The sequence below is a fragment of the Heterocephalus glaber genome, unplaced genomic scaffold (assembly GCF_053883595.1).
Source record: "Heterocephalus glaber isolate CG9 unplaced genomic scaffold, H.glaber_assembly_v1.0 deba00001564, whole genome shotgun sequence".
Lineage (NCBI taxonomy): Eukaryota > Metazoa > Chordata > Mammalia > Rodentia > Bathyergidae > Heterocephalus > Heterocephalus glaber.
In genome coordinates, this window is record NW_028258351.1 from 2,810,838 (window position 1) to 2,835,657 (window position 24,820).

The following is a 24,820-nucleotide window of genomic DNA, read 5'->3' on the forward strand; positions in this document are numbered from 1 at the left end:
TAGACCAAAAAGCAAAATTAAAGAGGACCAAGGTTGCACTGGGCCTATGCTATAAAATCTTGGAAACATGAGGAGGTTTGTCTTTTTCCCATATACTATTTATAACACCTATCTAATTGTATGGTTCTTTATCATGTGCCCACATGTGAATTGGAAGACAAATTACCAGTTATTCACACTCTCTTCCAAAAAGAGGCATGAACACTGATATGCTGGGTTAAACAGAAATATTTACGGAAATTCAGATTGTATCACTCCTAGAAGAATTTAACATTTTAGTTTAATTCTTCTAGTGTGATGCTGTCCAGTCAATACTTGCACAAATGAAAACCTACAAATTATCTATAAAAGTTTCCAATCAAATTCATAAACACAAGAACAAATAAAATCTCACTACTGAGAGAAATCTTTAAGCTAGTCAAGTTACATAAAACCTATTATATTATAGCCTATTCATGTCTGAATAATATAACTTTGAAGCAGAATACAGGTACTGAAAAACAATAGACCAAAGTCTGTTGATTTCTTAAGTAGCTTAAAGTAGCACATTTCTTGAGCTGCTTTAAGATGTTGATAGTTCTATTCATCAATGTATTCTTTCACCTGAGGAGCCCAGGATCTAATAAATCTTATACAAATATATTTTATTTTATATTTTTGTGCCACTAGGTATCAAATTCAGGGCTAGGCTAGCCAGCACACTACCACTGAGCTAAAACCCTCAGCCTCCAGAATACAGTAAATGTTTTTTTGGGGGGGTACTGGGGATCGAACTTGGGTCCTTGTGCTTGCACAGGAGGCAGCGAAACCACAAGCATACAGTAAATCTTTATCAAACCTGCTACATAATATCCTGTTAAAGGCATTAAATACTATGAAATAAAACAAAGGTGGTGATTTATTTGATCATTTCCTAAAGTCGCAATATATACACACCAACAAAAGTTAAAACAAAATAGGTAATAAATATTCCATGTAGTCAGTATGGAGATACCTCAAAGAAATAGGACTAGAGGTCCCATTTGACCCAGCTATTCCCCTGCTGGGGATCTTCCCAAAAGAATTAAAAGAATCATACCACAGTGATATATGTGCACCCATGTTCATAGCGGCACAGTTTGTAATAGCTAAAGCTTGGAAGCAGCCCAAGTGCCCATCAACTGGAAACTGGATAAAGAAAATGTGTTTTTTTTATAAAATGGAGTACTACTCAGCCATAAAGAATGAAAAACTAGTCATTTATAGCTAAATGAATGCATATCGAGGCCATACTCTTAAGTGAAATAAATAGGACACACGTGTAAATACCAAATAGTTTCACTAGTGTGAGAAACTGATAGTGCAAACAAGGGTTAAAATGATTAAAATGAATAATTGATAATTTGAAATAGGGAAAAAGGTCCAAAGACGAAGGACTGAAGGGAGGGGAAGGGGAAAGGAAAAGTGGGAAAGGAAAAACTATGAGAAAAGAAAAAAAATGGAAATGAAATTTATGTAAACAGGGAAGGGTGGAGGGGGTGAAGGGCGCACAGGTAACGGGGAAAAAAAAAAAGAACCAAGATATATCATGTACAGGTACAAACACCCAATGATAAATGTAAACGAATTGTATACCTAAAATGTACCAATAAAAGAACTTAAAAAAACAACAACAATTTGCTGGCAACATGTGACCTGATACTTTCTTCCTGATAAACGCTGCTGCTCCCAGCTGGCTGCACAGTCATGAAGGGTAAACAAGCAGTGCTCCAAAGGGGACTGTCCTATACAGGCTATCTTCTTCAGGTTCACCTCTTTGCAGATCCTGAAATCAAGATTTCAATAGCTCAACGTTGCTGGTATCAGGTTGACCCTCAAGTAGAAGAAATTTGTTATACAACTTTCTAGAGTAGGCCCAGGGACACCATAGCCACATAAAATCCTCAGATGTACTTCACAGTGCAAAACAGCAAAAAAACTCGAGGAGCAGAGCCCCCCCACAGTGCGGAGGAGGTGAGCTGCGTGGGCGCCAGCAGCACCACTCTCCCCCACCCCGGTGGCTGCACTGAGACAGTATTTGGATCCACAGCACAGAGGTGCAGGGGGTCATAAAGGACACCGTTCTGAGCTCCAGAAGACAGAGCAGAAGTGAGCATCAGAGAGAGGGCCTCTCTCAAGCTCCTTGATGAAAATGGAAGCCCATTGGAAAAGTGAAGAAAATATCTGCAATAAAGCCACCCCAGACCACTGTAGTTGCACAATGAATCAGGCAGGATGGTGTGTGACTGCAGTCCCAGCACGCTGGACAGCTGAGGTTAGAAGGTCACATGGTGGAGTCCAGCTTGACCAATTTGGTGAGTTAGTGAGACCCTTAGTGAGTATCTGGAGTAAAATGTCTGAGGATATAGTTCACTGAGGAGATGCAGAGTACAAGCCCCAGTAATGCAAAAGTGAAAAACTAACAGATAGATGAGAAATAGAAAAAAATATTCATAGATACTTAGATAAAAATAACAAAATAAGTGGCCACTGATTTATTTAGTATGAAAAAAAAATGGCTGTCACGGGCGGGGAGACAGGGGGAGAGTCCCCACAGTCCCGGGCCTGAATCTCCCGACGACGCAGAAGGTTGTGGAAGAATCAGATAGAGACTGAAAGCATAGAAGCAAAGTCGTACTTTTACTGAGCAAGCATGCAAGAGTACAGCTGCCTTCTCACAGAGAGACAGGCAGGGGTGCCTGAAACAGAGCCACCGTTGCAGGGGGGCTCAAGATGCTGGTTTTGTAGTAGTTGGGGGCCTATCCTGCCTCTAGGCTGAGGGCTCCCCTACTTGATTGGTTAATGATTAACTTAGCTCATTACTAGGGACAACAAGGAAGGATCTTTTCAGGGGCCTTTTACATCTTAGGGCCAAGGTTCTTTTTCCTTTTGATCTTAGCAAACCAAGCTTTGCAGGGTACAGCATGAAGAGGAGGTGTATGCTCAGTAGACTGTCAGCTTTTTATTGGTGGTTAAGCCTGTTCTGCCAGCTATCTGAAGTCCTTTGGTGGGGGGGCTCATCTCTCCCTGCCTAGGGGTCTCTATCCCTACAGGGCTATAGGCTTTTCTATTACATGGAGACTCAGGTTATGGAACCCCAAGACATGAGGTCACTTCCTTGGCAACATCTCCAAACAGAACTTGGAACCCTTGCTAACGGGTGTCACAATCTTGGAACTGCTGTCTCCCAAGCTCACTTGGCCAGAGACGGTCAACAGCGAATATGCTGAACTGCTTCTCCACTTCGAGAGGCCACAGCCTCAAGACCCCAGGTAGAGAAAGTATCTGTGAAAGATTAAGAAGATGGCTGACTCCATCCAGATGCTGCAGGCCATGCTGCAGCACCACACAACTGTCACAGACACCCCAGGGATGGTCTCCCCAGGAGTGACCACCAGTGACCTACCAAAATCAAGGTACCCCAGTGAAGTCTCCCTAAGCACAAATACCAATGGCACAGAAACTGGGAAGAGCGTGGGGCAAGTATCACCAGGCCCAGAAACACCCAGTACCTCTGGGCAGGCCTCTCCAGAGCCTGGCACAGAAAACCTAGAGAGTCAAAGTCCAGGGAGGGAGACCAAAATCACAGCCACCGGCCCCAGAGAGACACTGAGAAGCCTGGTGTACATCCGTCCAGGCCTGGCCGGCACTATTGGAAACAACTTCACAAAGAGCCTTGCAGGATTCCGGCCAGTGTGGTCCCTGTAGACAGTCAGGCCGCTCTCGTTCTCTGAGCTCTGCCTGCCTGTTTCCCTGGGCAGCCAACCCGTCTATGGTCCCTTCTTCCTAAGCACCTCCACCACCTACATCTCTACCCGATCAGCCCTGATTTTGGGAAGGGACATCATGACAAGATCACTTGAGAATTCCATCCCCTTTGAGGGCCTGTGTGATAAAGATCAAGATGTGTGGTGTTTAGACAATAAACATCTTTTCACCACACACTGGGTAGAGGAGGGAGGAGACCTGGACACTGTGTCACCTCAGTTGGAATTAGAAGAGGCCATTAGGGTTTCTAAGCTAAAGAAAGATTCTGACCTCTTAATTCATTCATCACCTTGTTTACCAGAACATCCTAAAGTGCCTTGTCCAGGAGTAGAGAAATCCATCCACCACAGAGCTGCAGGCTGCTGGAGAAAGCTGTATTTATGTGAATGGCCACACTTTTCAGGCCAAACGCTTCAGCAGGAGAACTCACTGTGCTGTCTGCACAGACTGTGTAGGGGGACTTGGCCACCAGATGTATAAGTGCACAGACTGTAAACTCCCAGTTCACAAGAAGTGCCACAAACTTATAACAAGTGAATGTGGGCAGTGTTCTTTACCATCAGAGACCACGATGCCAGTCGATCCATCATCCATGGCTTCAGACCCTGCACACACAGCGATCCCACATAACCTTTCAACTCATGAGGCTTTAGAACAAGCTGATGAAGAGAATGAGGCAAGGAACACCGGGGAAAGTGGCAAAGCTTCATCTGGCTTAGGTGTTGAGGACTTTGATTTGCTCCAAGTGATTGGCAGAGGAAGTTATGGGAAAGTACTGTTAGTCCAACAGAAAGAATCAAATTGTATGTATGCTGTGAAAGCAGTGAAAAAGGATTTTCTAAACAAATACCCAAAAGAACGACTGGGTTGCCATCCTCACAGGGGCTTTGGTGATATTCAGGAGCATCCATTCTTTCAAAATGTGGACTGGGACATGACGGAACAAAAGCAGGTGGTGCCTCCATTTAAACCAAATATCTCAGGTAGCAGGTTTGGCTGCACGGGAGCCCGCACGTCGGAGGAAGAAGGTCGTGGTCAAGATTTCACTGATGGAGTATATCAACAGAAACAGCTTTTTCGGTGTGATGAAGATTATGGAGTATTCGTTGCATCAGACAAGCTAGAAATCATAGAAGATGATGACAATGGACCAGAAAGTGATTATGCAGGTCCAGTGGACACAATGCAGGTTGAACTTCCCCCTACGGAAATAAACTCCAGAGTTTCTTTGAAGGTTGGAAAAACTATAGAATCTGGAACAGTTACATTCTGTGATGTTTTGCCAGGAAAAGTGAGCTTAGGATATTTTGTTGGTGTGGACATGGATAACCCTATTGGCAACTGGGATGGAAAGTTTGATGGAGTACAGCTTTGTAGTTTTGCAAGTGTTGAAAGTACAATTCTCTTGTACATCAATGATATCATCCCAGATAGTATGACACTGCAAAGGAGACCTCCCAAACTTGCCTTTATGTCACGAGGTGTTGGGGACAAAGGTTCATCCAGCCATAATAAACCAAAGGCTACAGAATCTACCTCCGACCCTGGAAATAGAAATAGATCTGAATTATTTTATACCTTAAATGGATCACATGGCCTGGAAGTGGGCTCACTGGCTGAAGTGAAGGAGAATCCTCCTTTTTATGGGGTCATCCGCTGGATTGGTCAGCCACCGGGGCTCAATGAAGTTCTAGCTGGACTGGAACTGGAGAACAAATGCACAGGCTGCACAGATGGAACCTTCAGGGTCACTCGATATTTCACCTGTGCCCCGAAGACGGCGCTGTTCGTGAAACTGAAGAGCTGCTGGCCAGACTCTAGGTTTGCATTCCTGCAGCCTGTCTCCAAGCAGATTGAGCGCTGCAACTCCTTAGAATTTGGAGGCTATTTAAGTGAAGTGGTAGAAGAAAACACTCCACCAAAAATGGAAAAAGAAGGTTTGGAGATAATGATTGGAAAGAAGAAAGGGATCCAGGGTCATTACAATTCTTGTTACTTAGATTCAACCTTATTTTGCTTATTTGCTTTTAGTTCTGTTCTGGACACTGTATTACTTAGACCCAAAGAAAAGAATGATGTAGAGTATTACAGTGAAACACAAGAACTACTGAGGACAGAAATTGTTAATCCTCTGAGAATATATGGATATGGATGTGCCACAAAAATTATGAAACTGAGGAAAATACTTGAAAAAGTTGAACCTGCATCAGGATTTACCTGTGAAGAAAAAGATCCTGAAGAATTCTTAAATATCCTGTTTCACCACACTTTAAGGGTAGAACCATTGTTAAAAATAAGATCAGCAGGTCAAAAAGTACAAGATTGTTACTTCCATCAAATTTTTATTGAAAAAAATGAAAAAGTTGGAGTTCCTACAATTCAACATTTATTAGAATGGTCGTTTATCTACAGTAACCTGAAATTTGCAGAGGCACCATCATGTCGGATTATTCAGATGCCTCGATTTGGAAAAGACTTTAAATTATTTTTTAAAATTTTTCCTTCTTTGGAATTAAATATAACAGATTTACTTGAAGATACTCCCAGACAGTGCCGGATCTGCGGAGGGCTCTCCATGTATGAGTGAAGAGAGCGGTATGATGATCCAGACATCTCAGCTGGAAAGATCAAGCACTTTTGTAAAACCTGCAACACTCAAGTCCACCTTCATCCCAAGAGGTTGAATCATAAATATAACCCAGTGTCACTCCCCAAAGATTTGCCTGACTGGGACTGGAGACACGGCTGCATACCCTGCCAGAAGATGGAGTTGTTTGCTGTTCTCTGCATAGAAACAAGCCGTTACGTTGCATTTGTGAAGTATGGGAAGGACGATTCTGCCTGGCTCTGCTTTGACAGTATGGCTGACCGGGATGGTGGCCAGGATGGCTTCAACATTCCCCAGGTGACCCCCTGCCCGGAAGTGGCCGAGTACCTGAAGATGTCTCCTGAGGACCTACACTCCTTGGACTCCAGGAGAATCCAAGGCTGTGCTCGCAGACTTCTTTGCAATGCATATATGTGCATGTACCAGAGTCCAACCATGAGCTTATACAAGTAGTGGGTCATCCTAAGAGGAGAAGAGACTGAACACAAAATCTCAGTGTTGCAATTGCCCAGAGCTGGCAGTTCTGTTCCACACCCATTGCTGTCAATGGGTATCTCTGTGTGGTGGCAATTCAGAAAAGGATTCCTATACTTCAAAACCAACTGCTTCTGTGCTACTGAAGTATTTAATAAGCATTTTGCACTCTAGAAAGTATGTTTGTGTTGGTTTTTTAAGAAGTCTAAATGAAGTTAATTAATACCTGAAGCTTTAAGTTAACTGCACTAATTATATGATATTTTTGGAAGCATAAAATTTTAACTGTGACAGTTTAAAACCTTTTTTAGTCCACTGAAAATATAAATAAATGTTTCTTCTGGAAAAAAAACAAAAAAAAACCCCCTCAAATATTTCTGAGCGATTCGGTTTGGACAACTCTGATCCTGAATTTACTAACGAACCTGTCCAGTTGACCCCAGATGATAATGATGTCGTGAGGGAGCTTGACAGATATGAATTTGCAGGTTTTGAGTATATCAATCATCTTATGATGTATGAAGAAGGGGTCTGATCCCCATTTTTCAACTATGCATTTTCCTTAAGTTCCTATTTAATGCTTGGAAAAACTTGTTAGCAGCCTAGATAGAATTAACCATTTCAGAGATGTCAGGAAGCTAATTTTAATTTATTGTTTTGAAGCTATATTTAGATGTAATACTTGATTCTTATAGTCTGTAGTAGAGAATATGGAACTTTTTGTTCATAGATTAGATTTTTATGAACTGATTTAAATAACAATGAGGCAATCACTTTTAACCACACTTGTATGTACATTCCATTTGTTGAGTGGGACATAATGCCTAATATTTTCTCTTTTCACTTATGATACAAGAAAACAATTTGTCTTTTCAGTAAAATATCTTACCTATGTTAGTTTCTCTCCAACTACACTTTTGAAACTGACCACCTTTTGGTGTCAATTTATGTAATCTTTAGGAAAATCCAAAAAAATACCAACAATTGTGAATAAAAACACACATACTTGTATCTTTTTTATATGAAGAAAATACAATATATGACTACAAGCTTTGGAAAGGTAATAGTTCTCATGAAATGGGACATCTGAAAAAGATTAAAAGATAATTTATTAAATGTTTATAGGGCTGGGGATTTGGCTCAGTGGTTTTGCTGCCTGCTGTGCAAGCACAAGGACCCGAGTTTGATCCCTGGTACCAAAAAAAAAAAATGTTTATAAATTTTAAATTGTTCTAAATTTAAAACTAGATCATTAAAATTAAATTAAACTAAGATTGTACCATTATAACTTATTTATATTTAGATGATGATGGTTACCTTCCACATCCTTGGCATAAAAATGATACTAAAACAGAAGGATGATATATAGCATCCTAATTTTACTTAATGATCTAGTTTTAAATTCAGAATGATTTAAAATTTGTAAACATTTAAGAAATTATCTTTTTTTTTTTTTCGTACCAGGGATTGAACTCAGGTCCTTGTGCTTCCACAGCAGGTGGTGAAGCCACCGAGCTAAATCCCCAGCCCTAAGAAATTATCTTTTACCCATTTTTAGATGCCCCAAAGCTTGTACTCATGTATTGTCTTTTCTTCATATAATTTAGTTTGAAACTAATGAAAACATCAAAGGAAAATGTTTACAGACATTCTCCTGTTCATTTCTAAGGCATGTACGTTTCTCTTAATGCCTGGAACTTGTTTTAAAACAAAAAGCAGAATTTATTCACAACATAAATTTATAGAGAATTCTAACATGTCAGATATATGTTTAGGATCTTGCTTTTAAGTGTTGTTCTTTTCCATACGGCATTTCAGAGTGTAGAATAATCACCCAGGGTGTTTGCTTACCATATTTATTATTGAGCCCACATTAGAACTCTTTTGGACTTTTGAACCTCATTTTGAGAAAACTTTCTTCAAGATATTCTTTTGTCCTCCAGTTAAATAGTAGAAAGTGTGTTTAAGATGTTACAAGCAGAAATTTACAACTTTATGAACATTTTTGAACAAATTTTACATGAATGACTTCATTAGATACCTTCTTTGTTCCCCTCAACAAAATCTTATCAGTTTTCTGCCAATGATATCCAAATGATGAGCATTTTTCTTTGTTGAGGTTTTCATCATAATTCAGGGTGGTCTTTTGCTTTTCAGTTTTTTAAGTAATAAGATTAACTGTACATTTTATAGAGAACTGCATTAAAAATATGTTTTCAATTATTTCTGTAGTATTTAAGTGTTATGTCAGTTCTTTTCACGTCATACAGAAATTGTCCCAAAATACTCTTTAGGGGAATAACTCACTTTATAGTCCGAATGGATGACATTCTGGTGTTCTAAAAAAATTTATTTTGCATAATCCTGTAGTCAGATCATTTTATGCATATGCAGCTTGGGTTAAATTTCAAGTACTGTGTTCAGCACTGGTATATTTACTGTATACATTTGTTTTGTTTTGATTTCTGTCATGTAGAACACTGTCTTGGTCATTATAATGTAATCTGTGTTGTGTTCTTTTTTCATGTAACAGCCTTTAAAAAACATTTAATGTAAATTCAAAACAAAAAAAACAAAAAGAAAAAAACCAAATCCTTAACTTATATTTTGACCTTAACATGTAGCAAGTACATACATTTGGAAACTTTTGATCATTATCCATATTTTGCCATGTATGAAATCTTGATGTAATGCAATTATCATTATATTAAAAAACAGTAATATGGGCCGGGGATTTAGCTCAATGGTTCCACCGCCTGCCTTGTAAGCGCAAAGACCTGAGTTCGATCCCCAGTATCAAAAAAAAAAAAAAAAAAAAGTAATGTGTCAGAAAATAAATAAATAAATAAATATTCCATGCAGAAAAGTCTAAAAAGTTGTTAACTCTTTCCTAACTCAAATATTTATATCCATTCTCCTGCACTTTTAGCAGCTACAAGTGTCTTAATGCTTTTTTATTTAATTATTTTATTTCTCTTAAATCATGAAATTTCACAGTTAGGAAAACATCTTTGACCACATCCAATGTGTTTCAATATTAAGTACTATAGTATTCATTTTCAATAGATTTATGTATGAAATAGGTATTTGGAAAGGTATTGGATGTTTACATATGCTTATTTTTCCAAGGGGTTGAATATATTTTTGGTCATATGTAAGAATACTTTCTAAAACTTTCTTAATCTTTATTAATGTATAATTTACATACAATAAGTGGATTCATTTTCACTGTCTGGTCTGTTGAGTCTAACAAATGTATACCTCAGAAACATTACCTTGTGTCTACTTGCAGTGCAACCCCTCCCGATTTACCTGGTCACAACTACTGACAGGCTTTTTGCCATAGAGATTAATGCTGCCTACTTTAGAATTTAACAAGTATTTCCTGAACCCATGTGCTTCAAATAACATTAGCTCTGTCATTTACTTGTATTAGTGGATACTAGTCAATTGCAGTGGACTCTTGACTTACAAACTCAATTTGTTTAGAAGGGCTGCCTGTAACTCAAGTTGGTCAACTGAAGGCTCAGGCTCCTCTACACGACCTTCAAAGTCTCTCTCCTGTACACAGGCAGATCTCAGGGTCCTGAGAGAGACACTGGCCCAGGATTTCTCAATTAACCCCACAGAGGAAAGGATGCTGGCTGTAATGTTCCTTCCAGCACTCTTTAAGGGTTAAATTTATATATTTCTTTCGAGATATATATATATATATAAAATTCATTAAGTTTACTGGTACATTTAAGGTATATATTATGATTGCATTTACCATTGGGAATTTATACTTGCACATGATATATCTTGGTTCTTATATTTTTCCCATTCCCCTGCCCTCCTTTCAACCCCTCCACCCTTCCCTATTTACAAAGACTTTTTCCATTTTTTCCTTCTTTTCTCATTTTTTCTTTCCCTTCTTTACTTTTGCCCACCCCTCTCCCTAGCTCCCCTTTCCCTTTGAACATTTTCTTCCTATTTCACAATATCAATTATACATTTTGGTCCTCATTTACACTTTCAGTTTCTCACACCAGAGAAACAATTCAGTATTTACACATGTGTCCTATTTATTTCACTTAAGAGTATAGTCACAAGGCCCATCCATTTAGCTATAAATGTCTCTAGTTTATCATTCTTTATGTGTGAGTAGTACTACATTTTATTTTTTTTAAAAAAAAAATATCTTCTTTATCCAATCTCCAGTTAATGGACATTTGGGCTGTTTCCAAGATTTAACTATTACAAACTGTGCCACTATTAACATGGCTGTGCATATATCGCTGTGGTAAGATTCTTTTAATTCTTTTAGGAAGATCCCCAGCAGGGAAATAGCTGGGTCAAATGGGACCTCTAGCCCTAGTTCTTTGAGGTATCTCCATACTGATTTCCACAGTGGTTGCACCAGCCTGCACTCCCACCAACAGTGGAAAAGGGTTCCTTTTTCTCCACAACCCCACCAGCATTTGTTATTGGTTGATTTCTTTTTTTTTTTTGTACCGGGGATCAAACTCGGGTCCTTATGCCTGCGAGGCAGATGACAGAACCACTGGGCTAAATCCCCGGCCCATTGGTTGATTTCTTGATAGGAGCCTTTCTTTCTGGAGTGAGGTGGAATCTCAAAGTTGTTTTCATTTGCATCTCTTGGATGACCAGTGAAGTTGAACATTTTTTCTATGGTTATTTGCTATTTCTGCTTCTTTGACTGAGAAATGTCTGTTCATTTCAGATGTCCATTTTTGAATTGGGTCTTTAAATTTGGGAGGTCGGATTTTTAAAAATTCTTTATATATTCTAGATAGTAGACCTTTGTCTGAGGAACAGCTGGTAAAAATTTTTTCCCACATTGTGAGTTGTCTCTTCACTCTGTTGGTGGTTTCTCTTGCTGTGCAGAAGCTTTTTAATAAGATGAGATCCTAGTTGTTGATTCTTTGTGATATTTCCTGTGTGATCAGGGTTTTGTTCATGAAGTCTTTTCCTACCCCAATGTCTTCAAGAGTTCTACCTAATCTCTCTTCCAGCAGATTTAGTGTTTCTGTTTTAATATTTAGGTCTTTGATCCATTTTGATTTTAGTTTACTGCATGGTGAGAGACATGGGTCTAGTATTAATCTTTGGCAAGTTGAAACCCAATTTGTCCAGCACCATTTATTAAAGAGGCTATCCTTCCTCCAGTGAGGGTATTTGGCTCCTTTGTTAAAGATTAGGTGGATGAGTATGTCTGCAGTTGTTTCTGCATCTTCTAATCTGTCCCACTGATCCTTGGATCTGTTTCTTTGCCAGTACCATGCTGTTTTTATCACAGTAGCTTTGTAGTATAGTTTCAAGTCTGGGATTGTGATACCCTCTACCTTGTCTTTGTTGCCTAGAATTGCTTTTGCTATTCTAGGTCTCTTCTGGTTCCAAATGAATTTTTGGATTGTTTTCTCTAGTTCTGTGAAATATGCTATTGGAATTTCAATTAGGATTGCACTGAATCTATATAGCAGTTTTGGAAGTATGGCCATTTTCACTATATTGGTTCTTCCTACTCAGGAGCAAGGGATGTCTTTCCATTTTCTGATATCCTCTTTGATCTCTTCTTTCAGAGTGCTGTACTTTTCAGAGTAGAGGTCTTTGATTTCTTTCATTAGATTGATTCCTAGGTATTTCATTTTTTGGAAGCTATTATGAAAGGAGTTGTTTCTCCAGTTCCTCTCTCAGTGAGTCTGTTGTCCGTATACAGGAAGGCTATTGATATTTGTGTGTTATAAGGGTTAAATTTGTATTTGAGACCATAAGGAAGCACAAGTGGCTGGTATTCAGGTCATAACTCAAGGGATCATAAGTTAAAACTAAAATTCAGGTCATAATCCAGGTTGTTCACATGTCAGGCCAGTCATAACTTCAGGGTCTACTGTATGTAGATATTATCACAATTTATATATCCATTCCTTAGTTTGTTCTAGTTTTTTAATACTATGACTCAAACTGCTATGAAGATTTAATTACTAGTCTCTGTATGAATCTTTTTATATCTATTCAGTACTTATTTAGAGGTAGGATAACTGGGTCATATATTAAATGTTTAATTTTATAAGAAACTGCCTAACCGGGGATTGAACTCAGGACCTGTGCTTGCAAGGCAGGCATGGTCCCACTGAGCTAAATCCCTGGCCCTAAAATATTTTTTAAAGTGGCTGTATCACCTTACATTTTACAAGCTTTGAAAGTTCACCAACACTTAGTATTGTCCATCTTTTTACATTTCAATAACTTCAATGGATATTTTTGTGATTTCTCATGGTTTTAATTTGCCATATTCCTTGGTGATCAGTGATGAAGGGGTCCAAACATATCATTCTCTGTCTCAAAGTCAAAAGGATATAACCCTATGCTTTCCTTTTTAAATTTCATGGTTTTGGCTTTTATATTAGGTCAACTATACATTTCAAGTTAATTTTTCTGTATGTTGTGCTCGAAGTGTAAGTTCATTTTTTTCCAAGAAGGATACACCAATTGTCCCGGCACCAATTTGTGGAGAACACTATACTTGCCCTATTAAGTTTCTTGACCCTTTTCTAACAAATCAAGTGACTATTTCTGGACTCTAGTCCATTCCATTCATCCATGTCTATATTTAAACTCCAAAAATTATTTATTACTGCAACTTTAGACTAAGAAAATAAAATTACATAGTATAATCCTTCAAGATTTACTCATTTTTTTCAGGATCAATTCAGTGATTTTGGCTCCTTTGAATGTGGAGGATAAGGAAGTACGTTTACAAATATTAATTTTATTCATAACTTAATTCAGGAAAACAAGTGATACAATTTCTCAATTTTGTACCTTAAAGGGATCTGTGAAACAGCATGGTTGATTTCAATCAATGGATGTGATAACTGAAGCCGGGAGACAGTAAGAAGTATAGATTTTTAAGACTAAGTATAAAAACATTTGTTATCTGTAATCAGGTACCAACACAATACTATATAGGTACTCAAGTTTATATTTCTAAAACTTTAAGATTACACTTATTAATTCTGATTACTAATAAATATATATGTCTTCCACTTTCTTAGCATTTTAGATATCATCCTTTTCTAGGCTTTAGATACAAAGAAAAATTATCATACTTTCCATTCATCCACATTAAGGAGTCCGTACATGAAGGAGCCTTCTCTTATTGTTTTTATATTTTCCCTCTGAGCCTTCATTTCTGCACCCCCTTGCCATCCCCCACTAGTTCCTACCTAGGAACCTACCCTATTCTAAACAACAAATTTCCTTTGAAATGTATGCATCCTTAAGAAATGTTTGGACTGTTCTCAGAGTAATGTTCAAAATATTTAATGTATGGCCAAAAAGAAAAAAAGACCAATCTGAATGAGAATAGTGAAAACAAGCCCTATGCTGGAAGGGGACCAGGGGATTATATAGAAGAAGCAAGATGAAGGGACAAGTATTAAAAAATCCCTCAACCAGTAGGTTGTGAGTCCTAGACACTGTACCTGCTATATTCAATGGTAAGCTATGCTTGAAAATTTCCCTTAATTCTCAAACAATTACAGTGGCACAATCAACATAGAACAACAACATTAACAACAAAATCCTAAGTATTCAGGGAGTAATCCATAACATCAGTAAAGGACACCACTTTATAAGATGATGAAACTAATACCAACCCATAAGGGAAACACTTCTTTCTAAGGAAAAAGATAAATCCTTCAAGTTGCCTTTGCATTGTTAATGATACAGTATTGGTAACTAGTAGTGACAAACCAAAAGCTATATCTTGAAAAAAATCTCCCCAATTATTCTGTAAAATATTCTGTAAAAATCCGTGAGGCATTACAGATGTTAAGAAAAATCAAGACAAGGTATTTTTCTGGTGCCTTGCTGTGATGAACTAAAACAACTTTTGTGCCAAAAAAACTTCAATTTAAACTTCTTTAACAATTAACCCCAAACCACCATCACCTTTCAATATACAACATTTAAGTAACCAGAAGAATTTCAATTCTGTTAAAGATGCAGTCAAGCATCCATAAGGGTACATGTTTAATCTGTTTTACTAGCAACTCAACATTCATTTTCCTCTTATTAATGGATGGAAAAGCAACTTCCCTGCCAAGGAGGGGTAATTACTAGAAATGTAGATGTGTGGCAATTCACAGCTCAAAGCAGCTCAGCTGGCAGAAGTAATGCCTCTAGAAAACAGATCAATCATTTACTGATTTAAAAACATCAGGTCTTATTTTAAAATATTATACATATTGCAGAGTAAGGATTTCCTCCTCCTGACTCTGATTTCTAATTAAAAATATTTATTTTTTTGATGTTTGAGGCAATATAATTAATAACATGCCCATCTACTATTGCTTTTCTAATTAAATGTCATTCAAAGGATATTTTAATTAATATTTCAATCATAATTAACTGCAATATGTATCTGCTCTTAGTATAATCTGCCATAAAGGATCATGCTCGTGATTTAGAGACAATTCTTATCCAAACCACAATTTAGAAATTGGATGGTTTTACCTAACAAAGGAATAATTATGTTAAAAATGTTCTATCTCTGCTGCACTAGTTTTTGATACTTATGAAAAATCTAATGGAATTAATGTGATCATTTAATGTAAATTTTTCTCTGTTTTTTTGTTTTTTGGGGGTTTTTTTGGTACCAGGGATCGAACTCGGGTCCCTGCATTTGCACAGCAGGCGGTGAAACCATTGAGCTAAATCCCTGGCCCACCTGTAAATTTTTCTCTGTATGAAGCATGTGAACAATGAAAGGATACTCTGGGGTTAGTGCAAAATTAGGAAGTAGGGGAAACAGCAACAAAACTAGTATTTTCTGAGGTCAAAGTATATGTTACGCATTAACTAAATATTATTATTATCCCTCATGTTTCTAATGCAGAACTGGGCGTGAGACAAGCAGATTAAATAACCTGCCCACTTAAGTAGAAAAGTCAGGGAAGAAGGAGGGCATGGCATTTTAGGGTTCATTCAGGAAGTCTTTTAAATGATATTTAAGATGGAACTCAAGTGATAAATAAGACTTGGCCAGGAAAAAGATATAAATAAAGCATAAATGATTTAATAGAGTTAAAAGATATTTAGAATAGGACTTGGATGTAGCTCACTAGCAAACAAAAACAAAATATGCCCAGGAAAGCCAGGCATGATGGAGCAAGCCTGTAATTCCAGCACTCAAGAAGCTGAGGCGAGAGGATTGCCATGAGTTTGAGGTCAGCCTGGACTACATAGTGAGTTCAAGGCCAGTCTGAACTATACAGTGAGGACCTGTCTCAAAAAAAGAAAAAAAAATATGCCTAGGATGCACAAGGCCCTAGGTTTGATCACCAGCATGGTGACGAAAAAGAAAAAAGGGGCTGGGGGACATAGTATGGCTAGACATTGGGAGGAAAATGTGGGCGAGCAGATGGGAAAAATGAGCTGCCATCAGACTAGAACAGGTTAGGACAATATATTAGGGCAATAAAGAAACTGTTGAAGATGAAAATGTCATTAAAATTTAATGCTTACCAAATATTTTATTATCTTAAAGTGGAAGTAAATGTGACCTGTAACACAAGATACGTATGTAAATATTTAAGACTCTAAAATCAGGGTGTCAAGTGGTTGTTTTTACAAGACTGAGGGTCACAGAATGATTCTCAATTTCACTGTGAAGGACTGACAGTTTGTGCGCCCTCTACATTCACACACTGAGGACCTCTGAGGGTGTAATCATGGTTAAATGAAGCCACAGGGTTAGGGCCCAGATATCACTGGCTCCCTATCTCTCCGCCCATCCCACAAGTACACACAGAGAAAAGGTCACACAAGGACACAGCAAGAAGGTAGCTGCCTTGCAAATAGGAAGAAGCACTCCCCAGAACCAAACTGTCTAGAACACTGATCTTAGAATAATGTGGAACAAAACTGTCTGCTATTTAAGCCACCTGGTTTACACTAAGATATGTTTATTGTCTAAACTGACTGTCCAAAACAAAGCACATTCTATATGTGCAAAAAAGACCAGTGAGAAAGGAAAGTGATAGATTCAATTTGTAAAATCACAAGAGACTATGGGTCTTGCTCCCTGATGAAAACAAACTGGAAAAACAACAAAATCATAAGTTTTTAAAAATCTACTTGAAAGTTCAGTAGAAAAGAAAGTAAAAGTAGCTGACCTCACCTCTGACAGAAAGAAGAAACCTGCACAATAGGTGAGCATATGGGCTGGGGATTTAGCTCAATGGCACTGTGCCTGCCTTGTAAGCACAAGGTCCAGAGTTCAATCCCCGGTACCACCAAAAAAAAAAAAAAAAAAAAAAAGGTGAGCATAAGGAAAACTCAGTACATTTTTAAAAACTTGCACTGGTCTCAATATGATATCACAAAGAATACAGCTCTTAAAATGGTACATCTCTGCACTTAGCTAACCAATAGGTTCAAGGTTAATAACGCCAAAACCTTGACAGAGGAGAGTTGGCAGTTGTTGAAAGAAGCAAAAAACTCAAATCAAAATATCATAGTTGAAATATTTTTCAAAATTATAGACAAAATACAGATGTTCCCAGAAAGACAAAAACACAAAAATAATTCACCTTGATAGAAAAACACAGAAATAGCCTATATAACTGTCTTATTTAGATGGAATGTACGAAAGAAATTCAACTGAGGAAGGACTGCATTGAAAAGATGATGCAGTAGCAATCAGATATCCACAGGAGAGAAAAGGAACAGCAAGCAAAATCTAACATGATTTACAACAATCAACTTAAAATGGATTACAGATTTAAATATAACTGTAAAAATGAAAAAAGAGTGCACAGAAGAAAATCTTCAGGCCCCAGATTGGTGAACATTTCTTAATCAAAAACTTGAGCCATAAAAGACAAAATTAGATTTAATGAAAAGTTAAAGAAATATCTCTAAGATGAACATGGTAAGAGGAGAGAAAGACATTTCTCACTAGAAGAAAAAACATGCAAATCTGACAGAGGACCTCTATCTAGAATATATACAATTTTTTAAAGTGCTGGTGAGCAGACAAACCATGTCTAAAGCATTAAAAAAAAGTATGACAACACGTTTCACTTACTGATAAAGACATAACATTATAAAAAAGAAATGAACAAAAAATCTAGGGTTGGCACTACAGTAACTGAAATGAAAAAAATTCACTAGAAGGGCTCAAACAGAACTGAACTGACAGAGGAGGGAATCAATGAACTTGAAGACAGGTCAGGCAAGATAATCCAGGTTGCCAAAAAAAATAAAAGAAGAATGAAGAAAACTGAATAGAGCCTCTGAGACCTGTGAATACCATGAAGGGAATGCCTATTTACAAGGAACTGAGGTCTCAAAAGAGAAGTAGAAAGGAGAAAAAATAATGTTTTAAGAAATAATGGCTATAAGGGCCAGAGATTTAGCTCAGTGGCACCACGCCAGCCTCGCAAGCTCAAGGTCCTAAGTTCAATCCCTGGTACTGCCAAAAAGAAAAAAAGAAATAACGGCTATGATGGGCATGCTGGCTCACATCTGTAACCCTGGCACTCTGGGGTTGGACTCAAAAGTACAAGTCAACCTGGGCAATTTAGTGACTTCGTGACAGACCCTGCCTGAAAATAAAAAGTGAATAAAAAAGAGTTAGGGAGATAATTCAACATGAAAATGTGAAGGCCCTGGATTCAATCCCCACTGAAGAGAAGAAGAGAGGAAGAAAGGAAGGGTAGAAAAGAAGAAAGGAGAAAAGGAGGGGAAAATCCCAAATTTTATTTAATATAAAAACCATGTAAGGCCATGAATACTATGTATGATAGAACAATAGCAGATCCTGTCAAGAAGTATAAAATGTACAATGCATGAGAGGACCCTGGTGTACATGGCGGGTGATGGGTGAGAAGGACAGTGATGGAGGTTCATCCACTGTGTTAACAAATGTTCCCCTGCGGCACAGGAAGTCAATGGTGAAAGAAACTGGGCATGTGAAGGGAAAGTAGCTATTTGGGAACTCTGTGCTTTTTTTTTTATCAATTTAGCTGTAGCCTCTAAACTGCTGTAAAAAAATAAAATTTATTAATTCAACCCCTCAAAAAGTTCTGAAGAAATATTACCCATTTTTGACTCTAAATAACTAAAAGCAACAGATTTTCACCACCCATACTGAACCTACCAAAACTGAAGAAGACTAATCTGGCACTTTAAACAATCATAAATACTATAATTAAAATATTTGTTTTAATTCTGGACTGTGAGTCACAGCTAATAAACAAGAATGAGAATTTGAAAAACAAACTGAATGCAGCTGCTGAAGTCTAAGTTTCACAACTCTATTTACTGGCATCCCTTAATTTCTTTTCTGAATAGGTCCCACATAGGATAGAACTTCATGCGCCCAGTCAAGTAAGGAGAAGTCATTTTCTTCTTACTCCACTTTGCAGTGTTACTCCATTGTGTACATTTACTGGCTCTATGTTTTGTTTTGTTGTTTGGGGTTTTTTTTTTTAACATTTTCAAGGAGGTAGCCACAAGTCTTATTTATTCTTGAATTTTGTTGTCCATGACATTTTTATAATACTGTCATCTAAAAATACATCTTTTTTTAAAATAAAAACAGTGAAATAAATTTATGTGCACTACATTCTTTAGTATAATCGTAATATATACAGGTAAATGGGCTTATGGAAGACCAGCTTTAAAAACAAAAACACACAAGGCTGGGTGTGGTGGCGCATACCTATAATCTCAGCACTCAGGTTGAGGTAGGAGGATTGCCATGAGTTTGAGGTCAGCCTGGGCTACATAGTGAGCTCAAAGCCACCCTGAACTACAAAGGGAGACCCTGTCTCAAAAAAAAAAAAAAAACAGAAAAACAAAAACAAAAACACACAATCCATCTTTATATGCTTTCTGTTTCTTTTAAATGAAGTTCCCTAAACTTGTAAAATGTATTCTAACAAACACTATTGTTATTATCAGCCATATTATATGCAGCACAAAGATGTCATTTACAAAGAGTAGAGAATTATTCGAGGATTAACACAGTTAAAACTTCTTGATATAAATAAACTCAGGAATGTGTGCAGGCGCATGTATGGGTAAAGAAAAACTGAAGTATGTTATTTGAGGATCTCTAAGTTACACTTCAAAAAAGGAAAATTTAAATAAAAACTCATCTACTGCATTAAGGCCCGCTTAACTTATATACCTTTGTACAAAGTACCAATTAATAATAAGTTGAGAATCTAACAAACAGATTACAGGTCTCTGCAATGGGCATCTCTCGGGAAAACTGGCACAACTGGCACAACTGGCACAAGCGCCACAAGACTGAGGACAAAAGAAAGCCCTACCACAAGAAGTGGAAGTATGAGTTGTGTCGTCCTGCTGCCAACACTAAGATTGGCCTCCACCGCGTACACACGGTCCAAGTGCAAGCAGGCAACAAGAAGTACCGTGCCCTGAGACTGGATGTGGGGAACTTCTCCTGGGGCTCTGAGAGTTGTACTTGAAAAACAAGGATCATCGATGTTGTCTACAACGCATCCAGTAATGAGCTGGTCCACACCAAGACCCTGGTGAAGAACTGCACTGTACTCATTGACAGCACGCCATACTGGCAGTGGTACAAATCCCACTATGCACTGCCCCTGGGCCGCAAAAAGGGTGCCAAGCCGACTCCTGAGGAGGAAGAGATTTTTAAACAAGAAACCATCAAAGAAAATTCAAAAGAAGTATGATGAAAGGAAAAAGAATGCCAAAATCAGCAGACCTCTGGAGGAGCAGTTCCAACAGGGCAAGCTTCTTGCCTGCGTTGCAATCAAGACCGGGCCAGTGTGGCCAAGCCGATGGCTATGTGCTAGAGGGCAAGGAGCTGGAGTTCTATCTGAGGAAAATCAAGGCCTGGAAAGGCAAATATAAGTCCTTTCTCCTGGTGTAGCTCATGTAATAAAGGTGTTTATTGTTTTATGTTTAAAAAAAAACCCCAAAACAGATTACAGGCAGTGCAGAAAAAAAATCAAAGATAAATAATATCTGATGCTTAACTGGGAGGAACACAGGTTCGCGACGGAAAGAAGCATTTAAACAAATGATTGTCACAAACCAAATTACATCATGCTTATAAACAGAAAAACATATCAATATTGATATTTTAAATCTTATCAAATAAACACAAGTGTAGAAGGTCAAATACATCAAACAGCAAAATGCAGATAAAAAATGAAACCATTTTTAAAAGAAAACTGCTGACAATGATAGAGATGACTATGACAATCTTTATATTATTTAATATGTAGTTTCCAACATCAGAAGCACACTAACTGCAGCTCAACGAAATATACGCTGTAAAGATTTGATGTAATAGTGGGATATAAAAATGAGCCATACTAGTTATGCCAAGTAACATGCTGCAAGTGATATAACTTTAAGAAAAGTTCTTCAAATTTAACTTAATTCCTACAACATTCAAGGAGTTTCAATAAATCTGTATTTATTTATTCACTCAATCATATAGATCACTAGAAAAATCTTTCTCCCTTCAACAAAAATGATTAACCTATTAGAAGGGAAATTGTTCTAAGTTCTCTATATTATTCTCTTGCCATCATTCTTTATTTTAAAAAATGAACAAAAAGGGGAAAAGATAGGTCTTTCCATCAGTTTTAAGTAATACAATCATTTCTGAATAACAAGCTAAAAATGGCAGGCTCCTTAGAAACATCAACTAAATGGATAAAATCTGAAGACTATAAATTTATAAAGACTATCAGTTTTATCTTTCAGATAGAAATAAATTATTTAAAAAATAATTCATTTTCCACCACTGGAAGTATTATACCTACACTGCTTACTAAGAAAATTGGTAAATAATGAAAAAGCATTAGGGATTTATCCTATCTATTGTAGTGTATAGAGCTGTAGTTCATTCCTGGTTAAGAGAATTCTTTCTTTATAGATTAGATTTAATAAATGTAGGTAACATAACAGAACTAGAAAAATTATCTTTCTGCAACATTCAATTAAGTTAAAAAATTTCAAAACTGAGGTCAAAATAATATTCCACAAAATGCTTGCTAATCTACACAATAAATTCCCCTCTCACATATTTAGATATTTGACATTCTCTACCTTATCCATATGACCAAACATAGTTTCACAAGGGATAAAACCTGATACAATGTGTCTCCTATTGAGATAAATATTGGACACAGCAATAACTATGAAATTTAAAAATTAAAAAAAACCCTCCTTAGTCTGAATGGTTTTCAGCATTTCTAGATCTAACTTACAATTAATGAAAATCCAGGGGAATATAGGAATTACAGAAATCATTATATATGAAAAAAATCTTAAAAATACAGAACTTGATAAGACAATTATTCAGGACATTACAAAAAGAAAATAGAAAGGTAAAAGTTATATGTTATACTAAATGGAATTTAAAGATATATATATATAATGTAAAGAGCGAACCTTGATTACACTTTGGTTTGAAGTACAGAACACATTTTTGAAAAATTTTAAATTATGGGATGGATACTGGAATATATAAAGTGCTGATTTTCTGGCCTATAAGATAATATTTGGTTATATAGGGGGAGTCATACTCTAAGGAAATACATGGTTAATTAGAACTGGATGAAATGTTAAATGTATATAAAATATTCAAATGTTTCAGGCAAACATTTATATTTGAGACAAATATAAATGTGAACACATGTTTAGGTGGTGTGGCAATACATGGATGACTAGTACACTACCTCTTTAGGCTTAATTTGGTGTTTGAAACTTTACATAATAAAAAGGTTAGTGAAAATATGACATTCCACATTGCTGGAACATTAGTCCTTCTCAAATACCTTAAGAACAGCCAGAAAGGGGATGAGGATTTAGCTCAGTGGTGCTGCGCCTGTCTCAAGCTCAGGGTCCTGAGTTCATTCCCCAGTACCAAAAAAAAAAAAGAACAACCAGAAAACCTAACATCAAAAGACAGGGAAAAATAAAAGTAAATTAGCACAGAAAATGTTCTAAGTTATAGAAGACCTTCAAGTTCAAAGAAAACGCCATTAATATATATTAATATTCTAGTTTGGAACATCAAAAAGTTCTTGGCATAATTATAATCCAAAAATTAATCCAACTTAACAGCACTGTATACCTACTGCTGCTATTCAACTACCACACTATTGAGGGTGAAGCAGAGGGGTGCTGAAGTATATTATGAATTCATTCATTCAATAGCATTTGCTGAGCATGACCAACATCTCTGACATACACAGTCACATGAAGAAAAGTCAGATTCCACACTTCCTATTTTGGTCAAAATACATTGCTAGAAGCCCCTAAAATAAACGGCAAAGCAAAAGAACACTTACCACTTGTATTAAAAGCCATGCAGCACACTGGCTTCTCATGGGCAGGGAAATGAGCCATGATGCCATCACCGTCAGAGTCTTCGCTCACAATCACCTGCAGAAAAAGATTAAAGACAGGAGCTAAAGACTGTACACGGATATACTGTAATGCCTCTGACCAAAGAACAAGCTTCCACTATACTGGAAGAGTATTCTTATTGATGTAAGGTGAGCATTTCACTTGAGCAGTGAGAAAATATACACCCTTAACAGAAAATCATCTAAATTCTAAAAATAGTCTGTTGACTTGGCTGTAAGTGATACAATTACTTATTCAATTACATGTTAAGGGGGGAAAATCAAATGTAATCAAATATTACTTTATTCAAGGAGAGTTTTACTGTGTAATATACTGGAAAAATCACAAATTTTTCCCCATTACTGAACTAGAACATGAACACAGGAGAAAATATAACTTAAGTTAAACTCAAATGGAATAAAGTATAAGAATTGTGAGATTTATCACTTAGTTTACAGATAACCAAAAGGAGTTCTTTGAAAATACTGTATTACCCAAGTTATAAAGGTAGAACAATGCTAGGAGAGGTAGGTTTGATGTCCAATAGAATTTCTTTCTTTCATTTATTTGCCTTAATTTTATAGGTATATTTAAATAAAAGTTACATTTCATAGAATTTGCCCATTGTTTCTGTACAGAACAACCATTTCTTTAAAACGTTTTTATTTACCTAACGTCCAAGAAAAAAAATCTGTTACAATACTGGATCACGACATTCAGCTATCAAGACCATTTTCCTTTCCTACAATGAGCACTGGGAATGATAAGTTTTGCTCCATATACCATATTTGAACTTCATGAATTTCAATATATTCTATTTTCACTCAATTCAAAATACTTTCTAAGAAATAGAATGGTGGACACAAAAACAAACACATACAACTAGAGCCACTTTTTCTACACAGTGACGTCAAACTGTACACCGAAGGAAAGACAACCTCTTCAACAAATGGTGCTGGGAAAACTGGATATCCATGTGTAGAAAACTGAAACTAGATCCTTAATTCTCTCCCTGTACAAAATCAACTCTAAATTAATCAAAGACCTAGGTATATGATGTGAAACTTTTAAACTCCTAGAAGAAAAGAGGAGAAACAACTGAAGTCATAGGCACAAAGACTTCCTTAGTAAGATTCCAACAGAACAGGAAATAACAGCAAGAATCAACAAATGAGGGCGGGGAATTTAGCTCAGTGGTTACACTGCCTGTCTTGAAAGCGCAAGGACCCGAGTTCGATCCCCGGTACCAAAAAACAAAAAGCAAAAAAAAAAAGAATCAACAAATGAGACAACATCAAATTTAAAGAATCTTCTCCATAGCAAAGGAACAATCAACAGAGAGAACAGCCTACTGAATGAAAGGAAATCTTTACTACCCACTCTTCCAACAGAGAATTAACATCCAGAATATATAAAATATTCAAAAAACAATACTAAAAATAGGGTCAATCAATAAATGAGGAAACTGAAGAGACACTGTTCAAAAGATATACAAATGGCCAATAAAAATATGGGGAAAAT

General features: G+C 37.0%; 1 protein-coding gene and 2 pseudogenes across 15 annotated transcripts in view; 2 read left to right on the forward strand and 1 right to left on the reverse strand.

Annotated features, from left to right (window-relative positions):
- Positions 1 to 24,820, reverse strand: part of Bcas3 (BCAS3 microtubule associated cell migration factor) — a 583,853-nt gene that overhangs the window by 392,069 nt on the left and 166,964 nt on the right. For all 15 annotated transcript variants that reach the window (XR_015443252.1, XM_021248678.2, XM_087191873.1 and 12 more), the window contains exon 13: positions 23,242 to 23,335. Coding sequence is in view for 14 of the 15 variants with exons in the window: in XM_021248678.2 (XP_021104337.1) it covers positions 23,242 to 23,335 (94 nt within the window). In the remaining variant the exon portion in view is untranslated. The remainder of the gene's footprint in view (positions 1 to 23,241; positions 23,336 to 24,820) is intronic.
- Positions 2,811 to 7,171, forward strand: LOC147823780 (ubiquitin carboxyl-terminal hydrolase CYLD pseudogene; annotated as a pseudogene).
- On the forward strand, positions 20,137 to 20,804 carry LOC106008209 (small ribosomal subunit protein eS8 pseudogene; annotated as a pseudogene).